General features: G+C 39.2%; 1 protein-coding gene across 1 annotated transcript; it reads right to left on the reverse strand.

The window, feature by feature from the left end:
* Window positions 1–12,036: 12,036 nt before the first annotated feature.
* Window positions 12,037–17,600, reverse strand: htr5aa (5-hydroxytryptamine (serotonin) receptor 5A, genome duplicate a). The gene is made up of 2 exons (XM_036556704.1): window positions 16,902–17,600; window positions 12,037–12,372 (listed from the first exon to the last, which is right to left on the reverse strand). The coding sequence occupies exons 1-2, from the start codon at window positions 17,598–17,600 to the stop codon at window positions 12,037–12,039; spliced, it is 1,035 nt and encodes a 344-aa protein (XP_036412597.1).
* Window positions 17,601–19,835: the final 2,235 nt, after the last annotated feature.

Here is a 19,835-nt window from a genome sequence, read left to right on the forward strand (position 1 = left end):
ATTATAATACTTTAAATATCTGAGTCGATTTCCATTGTTCTGGTGGAATGACCACAAGGGAGCCTGCAGAAAGAGGCTACTCAGTGTTGTATCATATTTCTATCTTATGTTTTTTTATTCATTTTATTGTGTTTTTTATTTTTATTGTTAGATGCTTAATACAGCACGGCATATTAATTTAAATTTTTACCTTTACATTGCTAAAGTGTTTATTCCAGTCATATGCAAATGTTTGGGTGCTCTGGGTAAAATTACATATTTTATTAACTTTCTATGTGAAAGTAAGTTAACACACCCTCTACAGAGAACAAACGTCTGCACAATTTAATGCACAAAATTGTGTAATTGCTGAACTTAGCATGTTGCAAAAGCAAAATAAGACCAGTTATGGCACATTTTGTTTTTTATATTTTATTGTTTATATGCTAAACTCAATGTTGTGCAATTTGTTATATTTTATGTGGTTAAATTTCTTTGCAAATAAATAGAAATTGTGCACTAAAATCTTCAGAAAGGCCGTATCTAAGCGTGTTCTCTGTAGATGATGTGTTAACTTGTTTTCATTTAGAAAATCAACAAAATGTAATTTCACCATGCATGTATAACCATTTGCACACTGTAGCATCATTTGGGATTATTATCTGAGTAGACTTCCTTTTTGTTTTATAACTACAATATTTATCACAAAAAACCTAAAATATCACGATGTGACTTTTTCCCAGCATCGTTTATCTCTATAGAGTATAGAATATATTCTGTGCTAAAGTTCAAACTGTAAAGGCAAATGCATTTAAATAATTGGCACCACTGTTAAGACGAACCTAGTTTCCACTGTGTAATATTCAATTGGACTGAGGGTTAATTTAGGCCTTGTGGTTTTACTGCACAGGCCCATGCCATTTTCTGGCCTGTGTGGCTCTAATTGTGGAGGGAAAAGATCAGTTTAAGTGTCTACTGCACTGTCTGACTCATCCAGCCTCCATCAGTCTGCCTGAACCTGTGTGTGTCTGTGTGTGTGCTGTTTCAGAAGCTGTCACATGCATTATTCATGTCTCCATTCCACCAGCAAATTTCTCACCTGACACTTCATAATCCAATTAGCCCTGAAAATGATTCCCTTTGTATCGCGAGCTTGTAGATAACAGTAAAACCTCCCACCAAACTCCACTCTCCCCATCACTCAAGCTTTACCGCACATGTAATTTTCACTGCCTCTGAAAAACGGATCTTTAATGCCTCAAGCGCTGAAGTGTTGCGTGAATAGATGAGCGCGTATGGAAAATAAGCTGCAGCTGCCAGGCCTACTGATGCTAACATTCGCGCGCATGCTGCCACACATCTTAATATGCTGCTGTACATTGAGCAGAGATTTCTTTCAAGCAGTCGTCAGTACGTTAAAGTGGAGGGAATGAATAGTTTTCATTTCGCTGAAGTCTTAGTCAAAGCTAAAATTTGTTTCCTGTTAGCACGTCGTGTCTGAGTCAAGGCCGCCTCTATTGATGTACAGCGGTTGCACAACAAATTTGCGAACTCCGAATAAGAAATGGATGAAAATGAAAACCTTTTTTCCCATTAGACTAAACGGGTCTGTCATGTTCCCCTTAGCTTGGGAGAAAATATGCTACTATAATCAAAGCTAAAAGGCAAAGCACATTTCCAAAAAAGCAAAATGGTACAGTGTGTGAAATTCTTATAAAAACAGATAGCAGTGATTAATAAATTCTCCTTGATCTGTATTAAAATTGGAACAAAAACATGATTTTTTTCTTTCCAAATTTGATGGCTGCAGCATGTTCTAAAAGTTGGGACAGGAACATGTTTACAGTGTGTTACATTATATTTGCTTATAGCAACACTTAATAAACGTTTGGAGACTGAAGACACGAACTGAGCCAGTTTTGAAAGCTGAATTTTCACCATTCTTCTGTTATACAAGCTTTCAGCTGCACAACCTATAGGGCCTTTGATATTGTATTTTGTGCTTCATAACTTCATAGTTTTATGCTGGTAACATTCTGGATGGTTGTTTTCTTCTTTGGCCTGGACAACACAATGACTATTACTTCCATTAACAATCTGAAAGGTGGACTTGACAGACTACAGTATACTTTTCTGTTATGCTTCACTCTATTTTAGATGAGTTTAAGCCCAGAGAAGTCGGCGGCGTTTCTGGACAGTGTTAACATATGGCTTGGATAGTACAGTCTTAATTTGCATTTATGGATGGAGTGAATTAGTGCTTATTGAAAGTGGTGTGTCAAAGTATTCCCAAGGCTATGTGGTGATAACCACAACATTAATTAAGCATTAATTAATACAGTGTGTCTGAGGCCTTGCCAAATTGTTGGATTATACGCCGATACATTTTTTGGCTGAGTGGCGAGCCTCGACCCAGCCTTGCTCACAAAGACCTTTCTCGGTTGCTCCTTTTAGACCCAGGCATGACTGTATCATCTGTTTAACATGTTCATTGAACATTTTACAATGTTCAGTCTTAAACTGCTCCTCTCCCAACTGAGAGCATGTTTTTCAGAATAAGCATATATTTACAAAAATAAGGAAAGATAAGGTAAAACACTCAATATCTTGACTTTGCAATGTTTTTGTTTATATACAAGTCAAAATGGATTTATAGCCTCAAAATCACCTTCTGTTTTTATTTGCATTTCACATATTGTCTGTGTCGAAGTTTGTTTCAGTGGCTAGTTGCGCAAAGAATAACTGCAGTGGCCAAAAGAATATAATACCTTTATTTTTATGTACATTCGTTTTATAAAATCAGATTTATTCTCAGATTGCACAAACAGGAACACCGAATCATGTCCACACGCACCATTAGCTCATGCACACTGATCACACACTCTCTTTATTTCACACACAGTTACTAATGTAAATATACAATGCTTAGTGTACATTAAGAGTGACACATAAGACCATATAAACCATCCTTACAACAAAGTTCAACAATGACAACTAGGCCGTTAACAGAATCCTCTTATTTGGACAACCATGGAAAACAACTGTGGTAAATGGTTACAGAGGGGTTTGGAGTGGTAAGGTTCCCTGTGCTTTACCTTATATGTGACAAAGATAAAGCTTTAATACACTACATTTCCTTTGCTTTCATGTCCGCTTCAGAGTTAGGAATCATCTTATAACTACTGGAGGGAATATTGTTGCTATTATTATTATTATTATTATTATTATTATTATCTCTGTAATTGCATCTGCTGATGCTTTAGGAATGTTACTGATGATGTGTCCAGAAGCATCAGCAGACGTACATACAAAGACACTGCTACTAATAATAACACCACATCTGGGTTTCGTTAAACGAAACACAATAAAAGTTCAGTAAACATTAAGTAGAATTTGCGGTTGTAATTTACTGTCTTCTATAATTTGGCTTCAAACTCTAAGTAATATAGTCATAAAGAATAGAACTGTGACCGTCACAAATGTTCCTGTCCAATGCTGTCCAATGTAGCAGCTGATATCTGCCAGCAGCACAGAATGCGTTCAACCAGTGCAGCTCAACAGCCGCGTTTCTAGAACAATGTCGTCTATTCTAGATTCAATAAATGGCGTGAATGTAGGACATCACCCAACAAGTTCAACTGCATCCATGTATGGGAATACTATTGTCTTGTATTGGTTGGCATGAAACAAATCAATACATTAATGACTTTTTTGCCAACTGGTGTTTCCAGCTGCGTCTGTGGTAACTCGGTTAACTAAGACTGAGAACAGGACTAATGTTGATCTTGTCGAACTACAGAACACATTATTCCAAAGAACAGCAACCCAAATCAAGGTTAAAGAAATAATCCAGCATTTTTCAACCTAATTGCTTTCAGTTACTATAGCCAGTCATTTTCATCACAAAACAGACTCATTGACTTGGAACTCAGAGTTTAAAGCTAATGGGAACAAACACTTTCATGAATTCTTTATTCAAGTGTATTTGTATATAAAGCTGTATAATTCATTCTTACAGAGATGCGGCTCGTTTTCCAGAAAGAATTTGTGGTACTTTGTTGCCAGTGTAGTGATGTGGTTGGAGTTTCAGGCTCTGTCTGGCTGCCATTGATGCCAGAAAACCTTAGGTGAAAGTGAAATTAATCAGAAGTGCTTTTTATCATTTCACTCCAGTATTCAAAGTTTGAATAAAGCTTCAAAGAACAGTTTGGTAAGACATTCTCTCTGACTCAGCTTAGGACCTGTTTTGTTGTAGCTGTAGTTGGTTGTCAGAAATGTTATAAGATGATGTTTTAAAGAATTGGAGTTTCTTATTCCCTTTACTGCTGGATGAGAATCCAGAGAATGGTGACATTGCAGGTTGAACAAACAGATGGACAGACGACAGACAGATGAGCTCAGTGATGCTTGCTAAATTAGCTTTCACTTGGTTGTTAGCTTTAAATCTGTATGTTTCTCTGACACAAGAAAAGAGGAAAGATGCTGTAGGGGCAGCTTGTTAAAGCTATGTGGGCAAAACAACCCCTTTTAGCTTTGCGACTGCTTACATACACGGACCTACGATTAGGACTGGACAGTCAACATTGAAAAATGAGTATTTTGGCAAAATCCATTGACTATTTAGTGAGCATTGATACGCTTTTCACAGGGTATTCTTTGTAGATGTACTCTATATGGCCAAAAGTATGTGGACACCTGACCTTCCCACCTATATGAGCTTGTTGGACATGCTGTTCCCAAAGCCATATGCATTGTTATTGAGATGGTCCACTCTTCGGGGAAGCTTTCCACAAGGATTTGGAGTGTGTCTGTGGGAATTTGTGCCCATTCAGTAAAAAGAGCATTTGTGCGGTCAGGCAATGATGTTGGGACGAGATGGCCTGGTTCAGAATCAACACTCTAGTTCATCCCAAAGGTGTTCAGTGGGGTTGAGGTCAGGGCTCTGTGCAGACCACTGGAGATGGACTCCAGACCAAACTCGTCAAACTATGTCTGTATGTACCTTGCTTTGTGCTCAGTGGGCTCAGTCAAGATGTCCACTTTTGGCCATACAGTTAAGCTCTTAAAGTTATTTTATGATCAACTGTTTGCAGAGTGTTTGGCCCTCATTGTGAGTCTGTATTCAACAGCACACACAGCATGCCTTTGCAACAAATACAAATGCCTTGATCACCGCGAAGGCGATGAACGACGGCCGTGATTTGTTCAGAAATGCAAAGGAATAATAAGAAAAATTGTGTCCCTTTTTGTCAACATATCTCATTAAACTCTTGTTTTGCGAAAAGAAAAATGATTATTTATATTTTTGCCATGTTTTTGCTGCTTCTTGAGATTCAAACAAGAAAAAAGCCTCAAAAAACTCAAACCTGTCGATACAAAAAGTGAATGTAAATGCAATTCATTACATTCTCTGCTGTTCAGAAGTTTAGAATAACTTGCCATATTAACAATTTTGTTTATTTATATATAACATATAACTAACTTATACAATGTAGATTTAAATTCCAATCGATTCCTCAAAAAGTACTTGTAGATGTTTTATTCAATATTTCATAAATTCTGTGAACTTGAAGTTAGTAAATGAGAAATACTATAATTATCTATTTCCATTCTTTTCTTGTCAGCTTCTGTCAATGTTTTTGTCAGATCAGCTTTTTACGATTTAATCTCCACTTTTGAAATATGATGAATTCATTTTATTATAAGTTAATTCTCAAAACTATACAGCTTTCTGACAACACAGCTTCGTTCATCATTCTGGACTCCCCTAAAATATCTTCATGTTTATTTACAGCTTCTGAGTATCCTATGAATTAACTGAAACCCGTGAAGTTACAGGTTCTGCTGTTGTTATGATACGAGCTTGTAACAATAGAAGAATCATTTTTGGTGCTATATAGGACGCTTTTCTGAAAGGTTCTATATAGTGCCATCTACAATACATTCTCCATATATCTGAAGAACACTTTCATGATGCAAAGAACCCTTTAATCATGCCAAAAGTGTCTTTGAGTGCTCATGGTTCTATATAGAAACATTTTTTTACTGAGACCCCTTGAAGAACCATATTATTCACAGTACAACTCACTTCTTGGTTGTTTATTTTGGTTATTTTGTCTGTCAAAAAAGGGACCCCTTTAAAATGTGCAGTAAAAGTATGTGCTTACTGAGCATTCAGACGCAATGAACGCCCGGTTTCACACAAAGGCCTTTCATTTGTCCACTGCCTGAGCTGATAAGCACTCCGTAATGCCACTGAAATGATACTGTCGCTCTTCTGAGCCTGTTGAGTCACAGTGAAGCCTCCCGAGAGGTTCAGAGGGGCCTAAATATGCTTCCTGACCGCCGAGAATGGCATTTAGTCATTTTCCCCACAATAACTCTGCCACAGACTGTCTGCAGTAACAGCACTCCACGTTACTTCAGTGGGAGCGGGCAGGGCTAAAGTGCTGTGGGCTGAACGAGCGGTTGTATGTAAATGTGTTCATGGTTGTGACATTGCAACAGATGCTTTGATTGCCCTGAACCACACCACCTTTTGTTTGTCCATTTTCATTGGGACATCACAACCGCAATGAATTATGCAGCCTAGATTCCATATATGCACTGTATGGATTTGAGAATGAGCGGAACATTCTGACACTTTAACAACGTTTACGCAACATCAAACTCTTTTGAGTGTCTGGCCTTCACACATAGACTCATGATGGAAATAAACGGCATGCCTGTGCAACAAATACACGAATACCATGTGAAGGCGATGAAGGACGCTCGTGATTGTTCCGATGCTCAGAGATAATCTTGATAAGATAAGAAAAATCTTATTTGTCATAAGTTATTATGTTATTACATCTTGCTCAAAGCTACCCAACCTAAATATTACATATTAACAATGAATTACATCCTGGTTATTTATGTTTTTCAAAAAAAAAGAACATTTGCATTGAAACTGTTGAGTAAAAGCACGCGCTTACTGAGCATACAGACACTGCTGCCCAGACCCACATAAAGGCCTTTCATTTGTCCACTGCCTGAGCTGATAAGCAGTCTGTAATGCCACTGAAATGATTCTGTCCTCCGCATTTGCTCTTCTGAGCCTGCTGAGTCACAGTAAAGTCTTCAGAGTAGTGATATCCAGATCTGAGCCATTTAATATCTGCACATACCAAGTGCAAATATTGTGTTTATATAGATAATAAAGCCAAACAGTGCTAGTAAAAGCAATCCAATTTAGGTAAGATGTGGCTGCTAATTACTTGAAAATGCTACAGAAAATCACTCAAAAACAAGTGGGTGCTCTATGTGTGAAAATGATGATATTTCCTGCACTGTTCGCCCAATTTGGATGCAAATACCCTCAAATTAAAGCTGCACTTTGAGCTCATTGTTTAATTTCAGCTCCAATTTACTGTTGTAGACTGTAAATTGACTAAACTAACAACTTTGTCGATGTCCAAATAGTTACAGACCTGACTGTATATAGTAGTTAGAGCTGGACGATATGGCCAAAAATGTTATCACGATAAACAAAATTCATATCGTTCGATATTGATGCATACCGTGATAAATGTCAAATCATTATTTCTTTCAAGTTTGAAGGCTGATTTTTGCTCCTGGGTGGTTAATTGCTGTTTTAAACTATCCTTTATGATCTGAACACGACAAACACTCAAACAGTGGAACATTTCACAGATCTGTCATGGGAGAGTGGGAGAAAGTGTCTGCTGAGCTGCTTTTACCAGCTGGGAAAATTTTTGTAATAGTCATAATTTAAGAAAGAAAACAGATTATTTTAGCTGGTGCCGAGCGCTCGGCTACCCCGCTACAAATGACATCACAGTATTCAGACACCAGCTAGATGACTGGATTTCTCTATACGATCGTAGTAGTTTAAGTGACGAACCGCAATATATCAACACCAGACAAACAGAGTCCTCTTTTTAGGTACGTTTAAACTGAAAGCGGTGCTTTTGTGTCGTGTTTGATCTACAGTATCATCAACTCGTCGTGTTGTGGAGTGACAGAGCTGCTTCAAGTTAGCCAGCAGCTAAAAACAGCTAGCCTGGAAAGATAGTGCGCTCCCGCTCTCCAATGCCTCACAGCTTCCTCAGTTTACTTTCCTTTAAATCAGGTCTGTAATTTACATGAACCCACGTCTTTCTTTCAGTTGTGTTGCTTGGGAATGCACTGATACTGAAATATGACTGTCCGAGCGCTGTAACAGCGCTGTAGTTGTGAGGATTGTGATTTAACGCTGCTAAAGCTGGTTAGGATGTACAGAAAGAGGTGAGTTCACTGTAGGACAGTACAGTTACATCACTGACCTCGTCACTCACACTCGGTCACAGGAGAGCAGATCGCCGGTCGCTCCACTCAGGGAATACATAACTCCACATTTCAGACGTTGCTAAAGACTCATCTTCCTCGTGGCCCCCTCCCTCTCTAATCATGTAGAAAAACTCGGAAGTGCGCCCTCTCCTGGTGACAGCAGAGTAGCGTCGCTTTCCTTGCAGTAGAAAACGCCACGAAGGCTTTCGCTGAACGCGGAGTTGTGAGAATGGTGTATTATATCGAACATTTCTCGAGCGTGTCGTATCGCTCTATCGAGGAAAAGTTATATCACGATAATTATCGTTATCGTTTTATCACCCAGCCCTAATAGTAGTTTTTGAAGAACATGTGTACTTATTGACGACACTAGATCTGTTGGTTGCTGCTGATCTTTTGCAGACTTCTGTGTTCAAACAATGCAGTTATGTAGCAGAAGCAGTTTTAATGTGTATGAATTTCATCAAAATATTACATTTAATGTTCATTTGAAGTAATTGGTATTGTACATCATCTCTTATGAATGGAATTCTTGGGGTCAAATTATCTATGATGTCATCGCTGTAATGGTCACTGTGTTATGTGTATGGCGAGACGATAAGTAGAAAAGTCGAGCTCTGCTCCTAAAAATAATAGAAAGTTTAAAAAATTGCTAGAAAAAATGTTGTAAGTTTGTGAAATAACGTCAATATATGTGGATTACATTTTGTAAACAACAGCTCTGATGATCTGTTTAGTATGTTAATATTAGTGAGAGATCAGAAAGCCTCTGGATGCAGAGTCCGCCTCTTAACGGTAAACAAACTGTTTTACTGTGGTTTACATTTTGTTGTATAGGAGCTGAGAGCTGTAGTCTGTGCCTTTTAATGACCCCAACATTTTGTTCTTGTGTTTGTCAGGTTTGTTTATTTCATTATTCTTACTTTATTAATATCTTTCTATGTATTTCTGTTGTTTTAGTAATCGTTGTTTCTGAATGTAACAGTCTATTATTTATGCCATAGTAACACAACAGAAAATGGGTTCTTGTCAGTCAGCTGCATAGTAGATCATACCAAATCAAAACAAACTGATATAATTACTTATTTTTATGGTATCTAATCTATACGATCACTCTTTTTATGGTGCCTGTGTTATGTGTATGGCGAGACGGAGCTGAGAGCTGTAGTCTGTGTCTTTTAATGACCCCAGTGTTTGGTTCTTGTGTTTGTCAGCTAATAAACTCGGCACTACGCCTGAACCCAAAGCTTTGGTGAAGAATCGTTACTCGCACAAAGTGATCACTGACCTATACAGAGGGGTTACAGTTACATATGACATATTTAACAGAATGTACACTCTCCATGATGCACTGTCACATCACGATGCAAACTGTCACAGTTTTGTATTGTGATATCACAATGTCAAGATGCCCTGTTATGCACTGTTGGCGCAGTGGGTAGCGCTGTCGCCTCACAGCGAGAATGGCCTGGGTTCGATTCCCGGCTGGGTGACCAGGGTCATTTCTGTGTGGAGTTTGCCTGTTCTCCCTGTGTCTGCGTGGGTTTCCTCCCACAGTCCAAAGACATGCAGTCAGGCCAATTGGACATGCTAAATTGCCCCTATGTGTGAATGTACGTATATGTCTGTCTGTCTGCCCTGCGATGGACTGGCGACCTGTCCAGGGTGTATCCTGCCTTCCGCCCAATGACAGCTGGGATAGGCTCCAGCGACCCAGAAGGATAAGTGGTTTAGATGATGTATGTAGCGTAATTTGCATTTCTTAGGCCTGTGTACTCTGACGTGTTGATACAGTCTGCTAGACTTTTCTCCACTGAGCGTCTCTACCTTTATATGCCAGTGCTAGCAAGGTTTTTCTTAACTTGGCTGCAGGCTTGACTTTGTGACATACCTACGGTCAAATGACGTTGATTTTTGAAGTGAAAAAAAGTAAACACATTCTCTACAGAGAACATATTAAAATATAGCATTTTAGTGCACAATTACTATTTAATTGCAGGGTTTAACCTATTGGAAAAAAAAAACATAAAATATAAAATGTCCTAGAACTTTTGCACAGGCCACATTTTAGCTGCCTTCCAAAGCCCAGGCTGCAGCTGAGGTAGGGTGGGTTCTCGGTAGGACTGTCCTATGAAGACTCCTCCTTAGCAGCCTACTGGTCACAAAAATGGAACAGTCCTAGCGAGGCTGCGTGGTGATGTCATCGGTAAGGTCCCGCCTCTTTGTGGCACGAATCTTGTGAGGGAACTAGTTGCATTCAATTTGTTGCTTTTTCATTTCTTCGCGGAAACGGAGGAGATGTTCTTATGTACGTATGATGTACGATGTGCGATAAACTACATAAATACAAACACTTCTAAATAAAATATATGGATGATATACGATATATGGACAAATGCTTTAATCAATCAATCATTTCATACTTTATAAGGTAAAGGTAACATTTTCGTGGTGCTGTTTTTTTCTTTCGCATCATTTGTGCGCAGAGAACTGTGGGTAACCAAAGACCTGGACGGATACATCTAATGTGTCATTGAAATCACTCCGAACGTAGGCTGCATTTCTAGGCTGCATATGAAGGGTCCTTCACTTTGGAACGGCCTTCTGTGACGCAGCTTTGGAACGCAGCTTTTATGTTTATTTTTCCCAATTTGTTTAATTAAGTAAATAAACTTGTGCTTTAAAATCTGCAGACATATGTTCTCTGTAGACAAACTGTTTAACTTATTCTACTTAGAAAATCAACAAGACATCAATTAGACCAGAGGCGCCCACACATTTGCATACGACTGTATTTAGACTACTTTGTTGACTTCTGAAAAAGTGCCTCAGTGTTGCAAAGTGTGGACAATGTCTGTTTAAGTCAGCTCAACAAAAACAGCATAAAATAGAGCACAACCTGGTACTTGTTGTTTGAAAATAAATTGCTGTATGAACTTTTATTATTACACACATTTCCATTGAATCTAACAGACTAGAGTCAGCGTATATGACTTTTTGTCGCCTCTACATAAATTACAGTTCAGGTATTTTCAAATTGTTTGTCAAACTACCTCAACAGGTCTTTTTTAAGTGCAGTGGAGTAAAACTGCCTTAAAAAAGCACCAGTGTGATCAGGCTTAACACAGATGGTACTAATCTATTAAAGGGCCTGTCTCCTTCAATTTGTTGCGTATATTGTCTACCCTGAGCCCCAGTTATGCTGTTTGTGTGATTTTATCTCCCAAAAATAGTTGTAATTCCTTTGGATATAATCGTTCTCCATTCATCTTTGTCTCTCAGAATTAAATAAGCTGTTGTTACTGTGCCTTTAAGACTGCTATATGTAAATGATGTTGGTTCTGATTGGCTACTTTGGATTGTGCCTCATTCAAAAAGCAGTCCAGGCTGATATTTTCCATTCCATAATGTGGACATAGGCAGGCTAAACTGCTGTAGGCTGAAAGGGTGGCCATATGTAAATGTGGTGCTTTTATGACATCACAAAACAATGAATTCAGAACAGCCTAGATTTCATATATGGACCGTGGAGTGAACAGTACGTTTTTAAAACTTTCACAGTGTTTACATACCACATCAAAAACTTTTATTTAAAAAGAAAGTGAAGGATACTCTGTTTTCCACGATACGGGTCCTTTAAAATAGGCCTTAAATTAGCTGTGATGCCAGTTTCGGATGGGATCAGGACTTCAGAAGTTCAGAAAGCCTCTTTTTTGCCGCTGCCTGCTGTCAGCGCTGTCTGGAGAAGAGGTTTTTGAAGGCGTTGTTGTAGTTTTTGTTGAAGGCCGTGTAGATGAGCGGGTTGAAGAAGGAGTTGGAGTAGCCGAGCCAGAGGAAAACGCTCTTCCACACGGGTGGGACGTGGCAGGAGAAGAGCGGGGTGACCAGCTCGGTCAGGAAGAAAGGGATCCAGCAGAGGACGAAGACTCCGATGAGGATTCCCACCATCAGCGCTGCCCGCCGCTCCTTTTGCTCCCGCCACGTCTCTCCGTCCGTCTGGAACGTCACTGTGGCGTGCCGCACCGTAAACGCCATCTGAGGCTGCTGCCGGGACGCCTCCTTCACCTACACCAGAAAGCATAAACACAGGACATACAGTCATATATTAAAGTTTGAAAACCCTTAATCAAATAACATGTTTTGTTATATATGTGTATATCTTTCATATGCATTACATATATGTAAGTACCAGTATGTAATATTAATATGTCCCATATGTATTACATCTATGTAAGTACCTATATGAAATAATGTCCCATATATATATTGCAACGTGAACTCGTTAAGACTCCTTCATATACCAAGTGTACGAAGCTGTGTTTTCTTTGTTTTGTTCCTTTGATTTTTTTCTTTTTTTCTCGTTTTTTTGAACATGAATCTTTTCTCTGCCTGCCTGTGTGTTGACCCCTGCCTGTTTAATGGACAATGAGTACTGGAATGCCCCCAGTAAAGCTACTTCACATTTGCTACCTGCCTCGACACCTACATTACACAGACCTTTATATACAAGAATTGTATTTGGCTTGGTTTTGGTTTGAAAAAAATAAATGTTGTATATATATATAATATATATATATATATATATATATATATATATATATATATATATATATGCCGTTTTAGTCATCCCTGTCATCCCTGTCCCTCAAGCCCACATGGTGAGCAGTTTGGTCCTGTTGTTTTGAAATAAATTTGTCCAAAAGTGTGAAAATCAGTTAAAACACTTTTCTGCAATTAAATAAACTGTTTTGTGTTTTAATGAAAAGTATGATTATATATATCGCTGTTGTCGGAAGAAAACCTTATATCTCCATTTTTGTCGGTTTTCGGTTTTTGACAGTGTTTGAAAGTATCTGTTGCCCTTTGCACTGTGTGTAAATTTCACAATGAATGGACCAAAAGCCTGGTTCCATTGACTTACATTAAAAGTAAAGTACAATTATTTTAACAATTATAAATACAACAATTATTCTATTGTGATTTTACTACTCTATTTGTATTTGATATTTACTCCATCAAGATTGGCTTAATTCCATAACCAGCACAGCTTATTTATTTTAATGAAGGACTGTTCAGCTAAATCAGATATTGGTTGATAGCTACTAGCAACTGGGGAGGTTTGGAAATAGTTAACCCCTTAAGTGGTCAGGGCCCACTGGCAGGCGCATAGTTTTATTACACACTTCTAGAGGTCAAGAATAGCTCAGCCAGTTTGCACTGAAGTCCCTGTAGTAACTGAATAATAAGGCTTATTATGTAATAATATATTACATACTATATTACATATATGTGCACACACACACATTTATAAAAAAAATACATATATATATATATGTGTGTGTGTGTGTGTGTGTGTGTGTGCGTGTGTGTATATATATATATATATATATATATATATATATATGTATATATAAAGTTACATCATACATACATACAGAGGATAAACGTTTCATTGTCTGCCATAGCATAAGATCTGAATAAGACCAGAAGCCTTGTGATCCAGTCGAGAGTCCTTTAGTCCACAGAGGAAACAAAAAAAGCCTTTTAGCCTTTATAGCCTTCCAGCACTTTTGAGACTCAGCGGTCTGCATGTCAAGGTTACGTCCAACTAAAGTGCCTGGACACGTTCAGGAACTGACCACCTGCTGTTCAACTTAATGGAGCCCTTAGGGACAACGTGACCTACTAAAAGCATATTCATTTTAACACAAGGTTTAACTTAAATGGTTGCTGAGATGATGTCTAATTATATTAACTGAAACAATTCCCTATTGGAAAAGAACAGTACAAAATGAGAGAATCTGATTGGCAATGCAAGATTCAACATAGTTTTTGCTGCCTACAGATCTACTAAAGGCTTGTTTGAAGGGTTCGGTGGCTTTCTGGAAATGTCAAGACAGAGACAAATGTTTTTGTCCATGACTAACTTGAAAGTTGTGGTTGACAGTTCATGATTATCTACATCTACATCTGCATGTGAATTACAGACATTTTCTTTTTCTCACCATACATAAGTTTTCGCTAAAATTGAGCGAAGCAGAATTACTGAGTCAGGAGAAAAAGGAAACACACTGAAATATGGTGTGCATGTGCTACTGTGAGTCACTCTGTCTAACCTGAAATAGTCATTTTAAAAGTCTGAGGTGTTGGGTGGAATTCTTTGTAGTTTTACGTCACACACACAGATGGTCACAGAAGGTCCGGCTCGATATTTAGGCCTCAAATGCAAAAAAGTCACACATTTCCACCAGTAAGATCTCAGTTGTTTACAGTGGTGGTGATAGAAACCAGACATTTGAAGAGTTGAATGCCTCTAAAAGCTACATCACAGAAAGTTTGTACATTAAATGTTCATAAGTACACTGACTGATGCCTTAAACATTATTTTACAACAGTTCTTACATAAGGTTTTGCCCTAAAAGCATATTTTTAACACACAATTATGGTGGAGAGCTACATACTAGGTGCTGTGCAGCAAAACAGCAGTGGTGGACGAAGTACACAAATCATGTACTTGAGTTAAAGTAGAGACACCCAAGGTAAAATGTTACTCCAGTAAAAGTAGAAGTTCCTCCCTTTAGACCTCCACTTGAGTAAAAGTACAAAAGTATTTGCCTTCAAATGTACTTAAGTATCGAAAGTAAAAGTACTAAAAGATTAATTATGACTCTGATGTCCTATTACTGTTTTTGTAACAAGACTCGCTTCATTAACTCAGTTTAGGTGAAAATACTCCAGTGTCTCTCTTGGTAAACGCTGATGTGACACTGATGTCTATTAAAATTATCATAAGCACAAAACACTGAAGGCAAACAGTTCCCATCAGGTAGAACTGAGTGGCTCTGAAATCACTTTTTACAAACAAGCGAAGTTTCAGTTTAAGATTTATTTGAACTTAGTTACAAGATTAAGTTTAATAAAAACTTTAAACTCAGATTCACAAATGAGTTTCCTTTACTAAACTGCATCTGTAGGTCTCTGTTCATAAACATAAACTAGCAAAACTAATTTACTATAAAATGAAATAATGTTTGTGTAAATTCAGAAAAAAAGACACGTCAGTCACAACTGCATATGTGTACATATTTCTATATTGTGGTCTGTTTACACAAAGTTAGGTTAGTTCATCATTTATGTTGAATAGACCCTCCCAAAATTTTACGCTGCTGCACTGATGTTGAACCGTGTGCTGCACTGGGTCGATATGACCAACAGCTCAAAACAAAGTGAGCGCTGTGCCCTGATTGGTGTTTTTGCTTTGCGCTTCTTTTGTTTTGACATGTTACGTTTTTATACACACACAAGCCAAAAGGAGCGACAGATTTCTCATAATGTAGCGGAGTAAAAAGTGTGATATTTACTTTGAAATGTAGTGGAGTGAAAGCAAAAAGTCACCCAAAATGGAAAAACTTCAGTAAAGTACAGATACACGAAAAAACTACTTAAGTACAGTAACGAATTACATTTACTTAGTTACTGTCCACCACTGCAAAACAGTCCCCCAAAAATACTCTTTTATGCTTTTTTGTTCAGATTTAGCACTGTTTGACCCTTATCAATGTCTCATATAAAAACTCTGTAGTAAATAAAATGGCTATATTTGTGCCGTAGACGTCCTGACCCCTGGTTCCTCTCACCACCACTGAACAGAAAGTCTGCAAGTTTCTCTACAATAAACTATCTCAGAACAAATCACTCTTAATGACTTTGTTTACATCTCAATGACTGAACTATGCAGAAATCAAAATATATCTGTGGAAATTCCTCTTAAAGAATACATTGTTTTGAGACTTCTGAGCGCCGAATGCTAAAATGCCTTAAAAATATCAGAAGGCCTTTTTTTAAAATTGACCAGTCCAACTGACCAAAGTTTCCATTCTATTTAAAACTATTATGTTCTTCAGGTGACGTACTTTCATTATTTCTGGGATTGTGGCAATTTTCAAAATGTATAGCTTGGAAAATTAGCAGAATCCTATGAATCCTATTCATAGATCGTCAATCAGGCACCCCTGGTCAAATTCCATGTTTTGTTGATTTTCCAAGTGAAAATAAATTGACACATCCTCTAAAGAGAACACACTTTTAATGCACAACTACAGTTTATTTGCTGAATTTAACATATTGGGGAAAAAATAAAATATTATGGCACATTTGATATGTTTTACAAAATGTTGCACTGCAAATAAACAGAAATTGTGCAATAAAATGTATAGAAAAGGCCATATTTAAATTTGTTGACTTAACAGAGTAGATCCTTGGTAAACATAATGTCGCTTTTGCCCACAGTTCACTAGCCAATGTTAGTAAAGAATGTCATTCAGGTTTGAAATCAGAATTGTACACGAGTGGTGGTGAAACTGTAAACTAGTTCACTAGTCAATGTTAGCTGTTCACAGAACCTTACATTCTCTAAAAATACCATATGCTCCACCCTGGCAAAAAAAAATAGCAAGACAACAGTCTGGTCTGACCATGACTTCAGGCCTCTGTTTCCATTAAAAACAGTCGATACTCAAAGTTTCATAATCAGTATTGGACTATTTGAATATTAAGCTTGTAGGTTGCAGGGATTAAACTAAAACATTGCATACCTCGACAGCTTCAGCCACTGGTGTGATGGTGTTGGTCTTCTTGGACCCGATCCGAAACTTGGCTGCTTTATAAATCTTCCAGTAGACGAAGAGCACCACGCAGAGTGGCAGGTAGAAGGCCCCGAAGGTGGAGAAGATGGTGTAGGACGGCTCCTGGCTCACCTGGCACTCCATGCCCTCCTCCGAGTACGTCTCACCCCAGCCAAACAGAGGAGACAAGGAGATGACCGAAGAGAGCAGCCATGTTAATCCGATCATTACGTTGGAGATCTTTTTCCGGGCCTTCAGTGTATACTCCAGGTGCCGGGTGATGGACCAATAGCGGTCCAGCGCGATGGCTGTCACGTTCCAGATGCTGGCCGTGCAGCATAGAACGTCGAAGGAGATCCAAACGTGGCACAGGACCCTGCCCAGCTTCCATCGTCGGCCGTTCAGTTCATGGACAAGGCTTAGCGGCATGACCAGAGCGGCCACCATCACGTCCGAAATGGCCATTGAGGCCACCAGGTTGTGTGGGACGCGGTGGAAAGTGCGGACCCGAAGGATGGTGACCAGAACCAGCATGTTCCACACGAACGTGGCCACCACCAGCATGGCCAGCAGGGTGAAGGTGAGCACGCTAAAGACTGTGACTGGCCTGCGGGGGCTCCCATAGGCCGAGCTGTGGTTGGAGGAGCTGGAGAAACTGAAGTTGGTCATGCTATGGATCCTCTGGGCACTTGCTGAGAGGTCAGGATGAACAGAATCCCTTACAGCTGCAACAAGTATAGAAAGACAGGTGAGAGCATTAGATACATTTCTGTGAAATACAGTGAAATTCAATATTTACGATGTAAAGAAAGTCATTTAGGTTTGATATGAAACGCAGTATTCATGCTGTCAGAACTGTACACAATGGTGGTGATAGGAACCAGAAATCTATAGCGTTTAATGCCTCTATAAACTACCTCACAGAAAATTATTACATAAAATTAGATATGAATATGCTGTCTGATGCTTAAGATAGTTTTGAGATCAGGTTTTGGCCTAAAACAAATTTTTTTTTATTCATTCATAGTGGAGAGGTACCTGCAAGGTGTTGTAAGGCAAAATAGTCCCCAGAAAAAATCTATTTTTAGAGATTTACCAGTATTTTACCATAATCAACATTACAAATCATTACAAATATTACTCAGAGGACATGTACATTCACTAGACATTTTGGATAGTAAATAAAATTCATAGGAGGATAGAGGATCCTCTATGAAAAATGGACACAGACAAGCGTGTACCCTGCCCGGGAGAGGGTCACCGGGACCTACCCCTGGAGCCAGGCCTGGGGGTAACGTCCCCCGGCGAGCGCCTGGTGGCTGGGCAGCCCGCGTAACCCGGCCGGGCTCAGCCCAAAGAGGCAACGTGGGGGGACCATGTGGGCCCACCACCCGCAAGGTCCAGCATGGGGGAGCGGTGCAGTGCCGTATAGGCAGTGGGAGATTGCGGGGGGGGCCCTGGTGGCCTAGGCCCCTGCGGCAGAAACTGGCTCTTGGTACGTGGAATAAGGATCGTGAGATCGACCACAGGCTGGGACAGGCGGCAGCAGTAATGCGGTCGCTGTACCGGTCGGTCTACATCCCAACCCTCACTTATGATCATGAGCTATGGGTAATGACCGAAAGAATGAGATCGTGAATACAAGCGGCGGAAATGAGCTTTCTTCGCAGGGTGGCGGGCTACACTCTATTTGATAGGGTGAGGAGCTCGGCCATCCGGGAGGAGCTCAGAGTAGAGCCGCTACTCCTTCGCATTGAGAGGAGCCAGCTGAGGTGGTTCGGGCATCTGATCCAGATGCCCCCTGGACGCCTCCCGGTGGGGGTGTACCAGACATGGCCTACCGGGACAAGACCCCGGGGTCGTCCTAGGACGCGCTGGAGGGATTATATCTCCAGGTTGGCCTGGGAGCGGCTTGGGGTCCCCGGGAATGAGCTGGAGGAAGTTGCGGGGTACAGGGTCATCTGGGATTCTCTGCTCTCCCAACTGCTACCGCGACCCTAGCTGGACTAAGCGGTTAACGATGATGATGATGATGTTGATGATGAAATAAAATTGCTATACTTGCATCACAACCCTTGGTTCCTATCTTCACCATTGTAAATAAATCTTAGTTGGTAAGTTTCTTTTCAATGCACTCAATGCATAATTTCACATCAAGCCACTAGTTATACAAAAATGTTGAAAAAACAGTTGAATTCCCCTTTAAAGTGTTCAAGTCGCGAAAGGCCGCACATTACTGTGATTTTATCATGGGTGGTGTTATTAGGTACAATGTGAAGCGAAGTGCCTAAAGCCCCTGTGGTTAAATCACTGTAATGCATGACCTCAAGTACTGTTTTAAAAGACATATAACATATCAATTAACAACATTTTCATTTTAAACAATTTAACCTCCATGTCATCTTCAATGAAGCTTTTAGCTTTGGAGTCAATTTGAGCCCAGTATATCAGTGGTTCTTGCACTACTACAGGTATGTTTGGTTAGGACCCTAAAGCAGAGGGAAGTTTTTGGAGATTTTAAAATGGCATGTTAGTGACCTCGATATCATTTAAAACACCCAAAACAAATGTATGTAAAATTTTGATATTTCTTATGTTTTATACCGTTAAAACCACCTGGGCTCAAACTGACCTCAAAGAAATTGACCAATATGTACAGGAGATTGAAAACATATCATTATGTAAATTTTATATTTACCCAGTCGTTTCCAATTAATTAGGAAAAGTCACTGAATATGAATCAAAACAATGATGTCAGTCATTTATTTAGAGATGTTAAACATTGAATAGAGTCCAATTGAATGCAAAAGTCATAGGAGGATTAAGTTAATATGAAAAATAATCACAATAAGCATTTTCCACAAGATATGTAGCCGGGATAGAGCAGTTCCCAAACTGGGGTCA

The sequence above is a fragment of the Colossoma macropomum genome, unplaced genomic scaffold (assembly GCF_904425465.1).
Source record: "Colossoma macropomum unplaced genomic scaffold, Colossoma_macropomum, whole genome shotgun sequence".
Taxonomy (NCBI): Eukaryota; Metazoa; Chordata; class Actinopteri; order Characiformes; family Serrasalmidae; genus Colossoma; species Colossoma macropomum.

Coding starts and splice junctions, on each gene's coding strand:
- htr5aa (XM_036556704.1), bottom strand. CDS start 17,600: ATGACCAACTTCAGTTTCTCCAGCTCCTCCAACCACAGCTCGGCCTAT. Junction 12,373..16,901: donor CAGTGGCTGAAGCTGTCGAG/GTATGCAATGTT, acceptor TTTCTGGTGTAG/GTGAAGGAGGCGTCCCGGCA.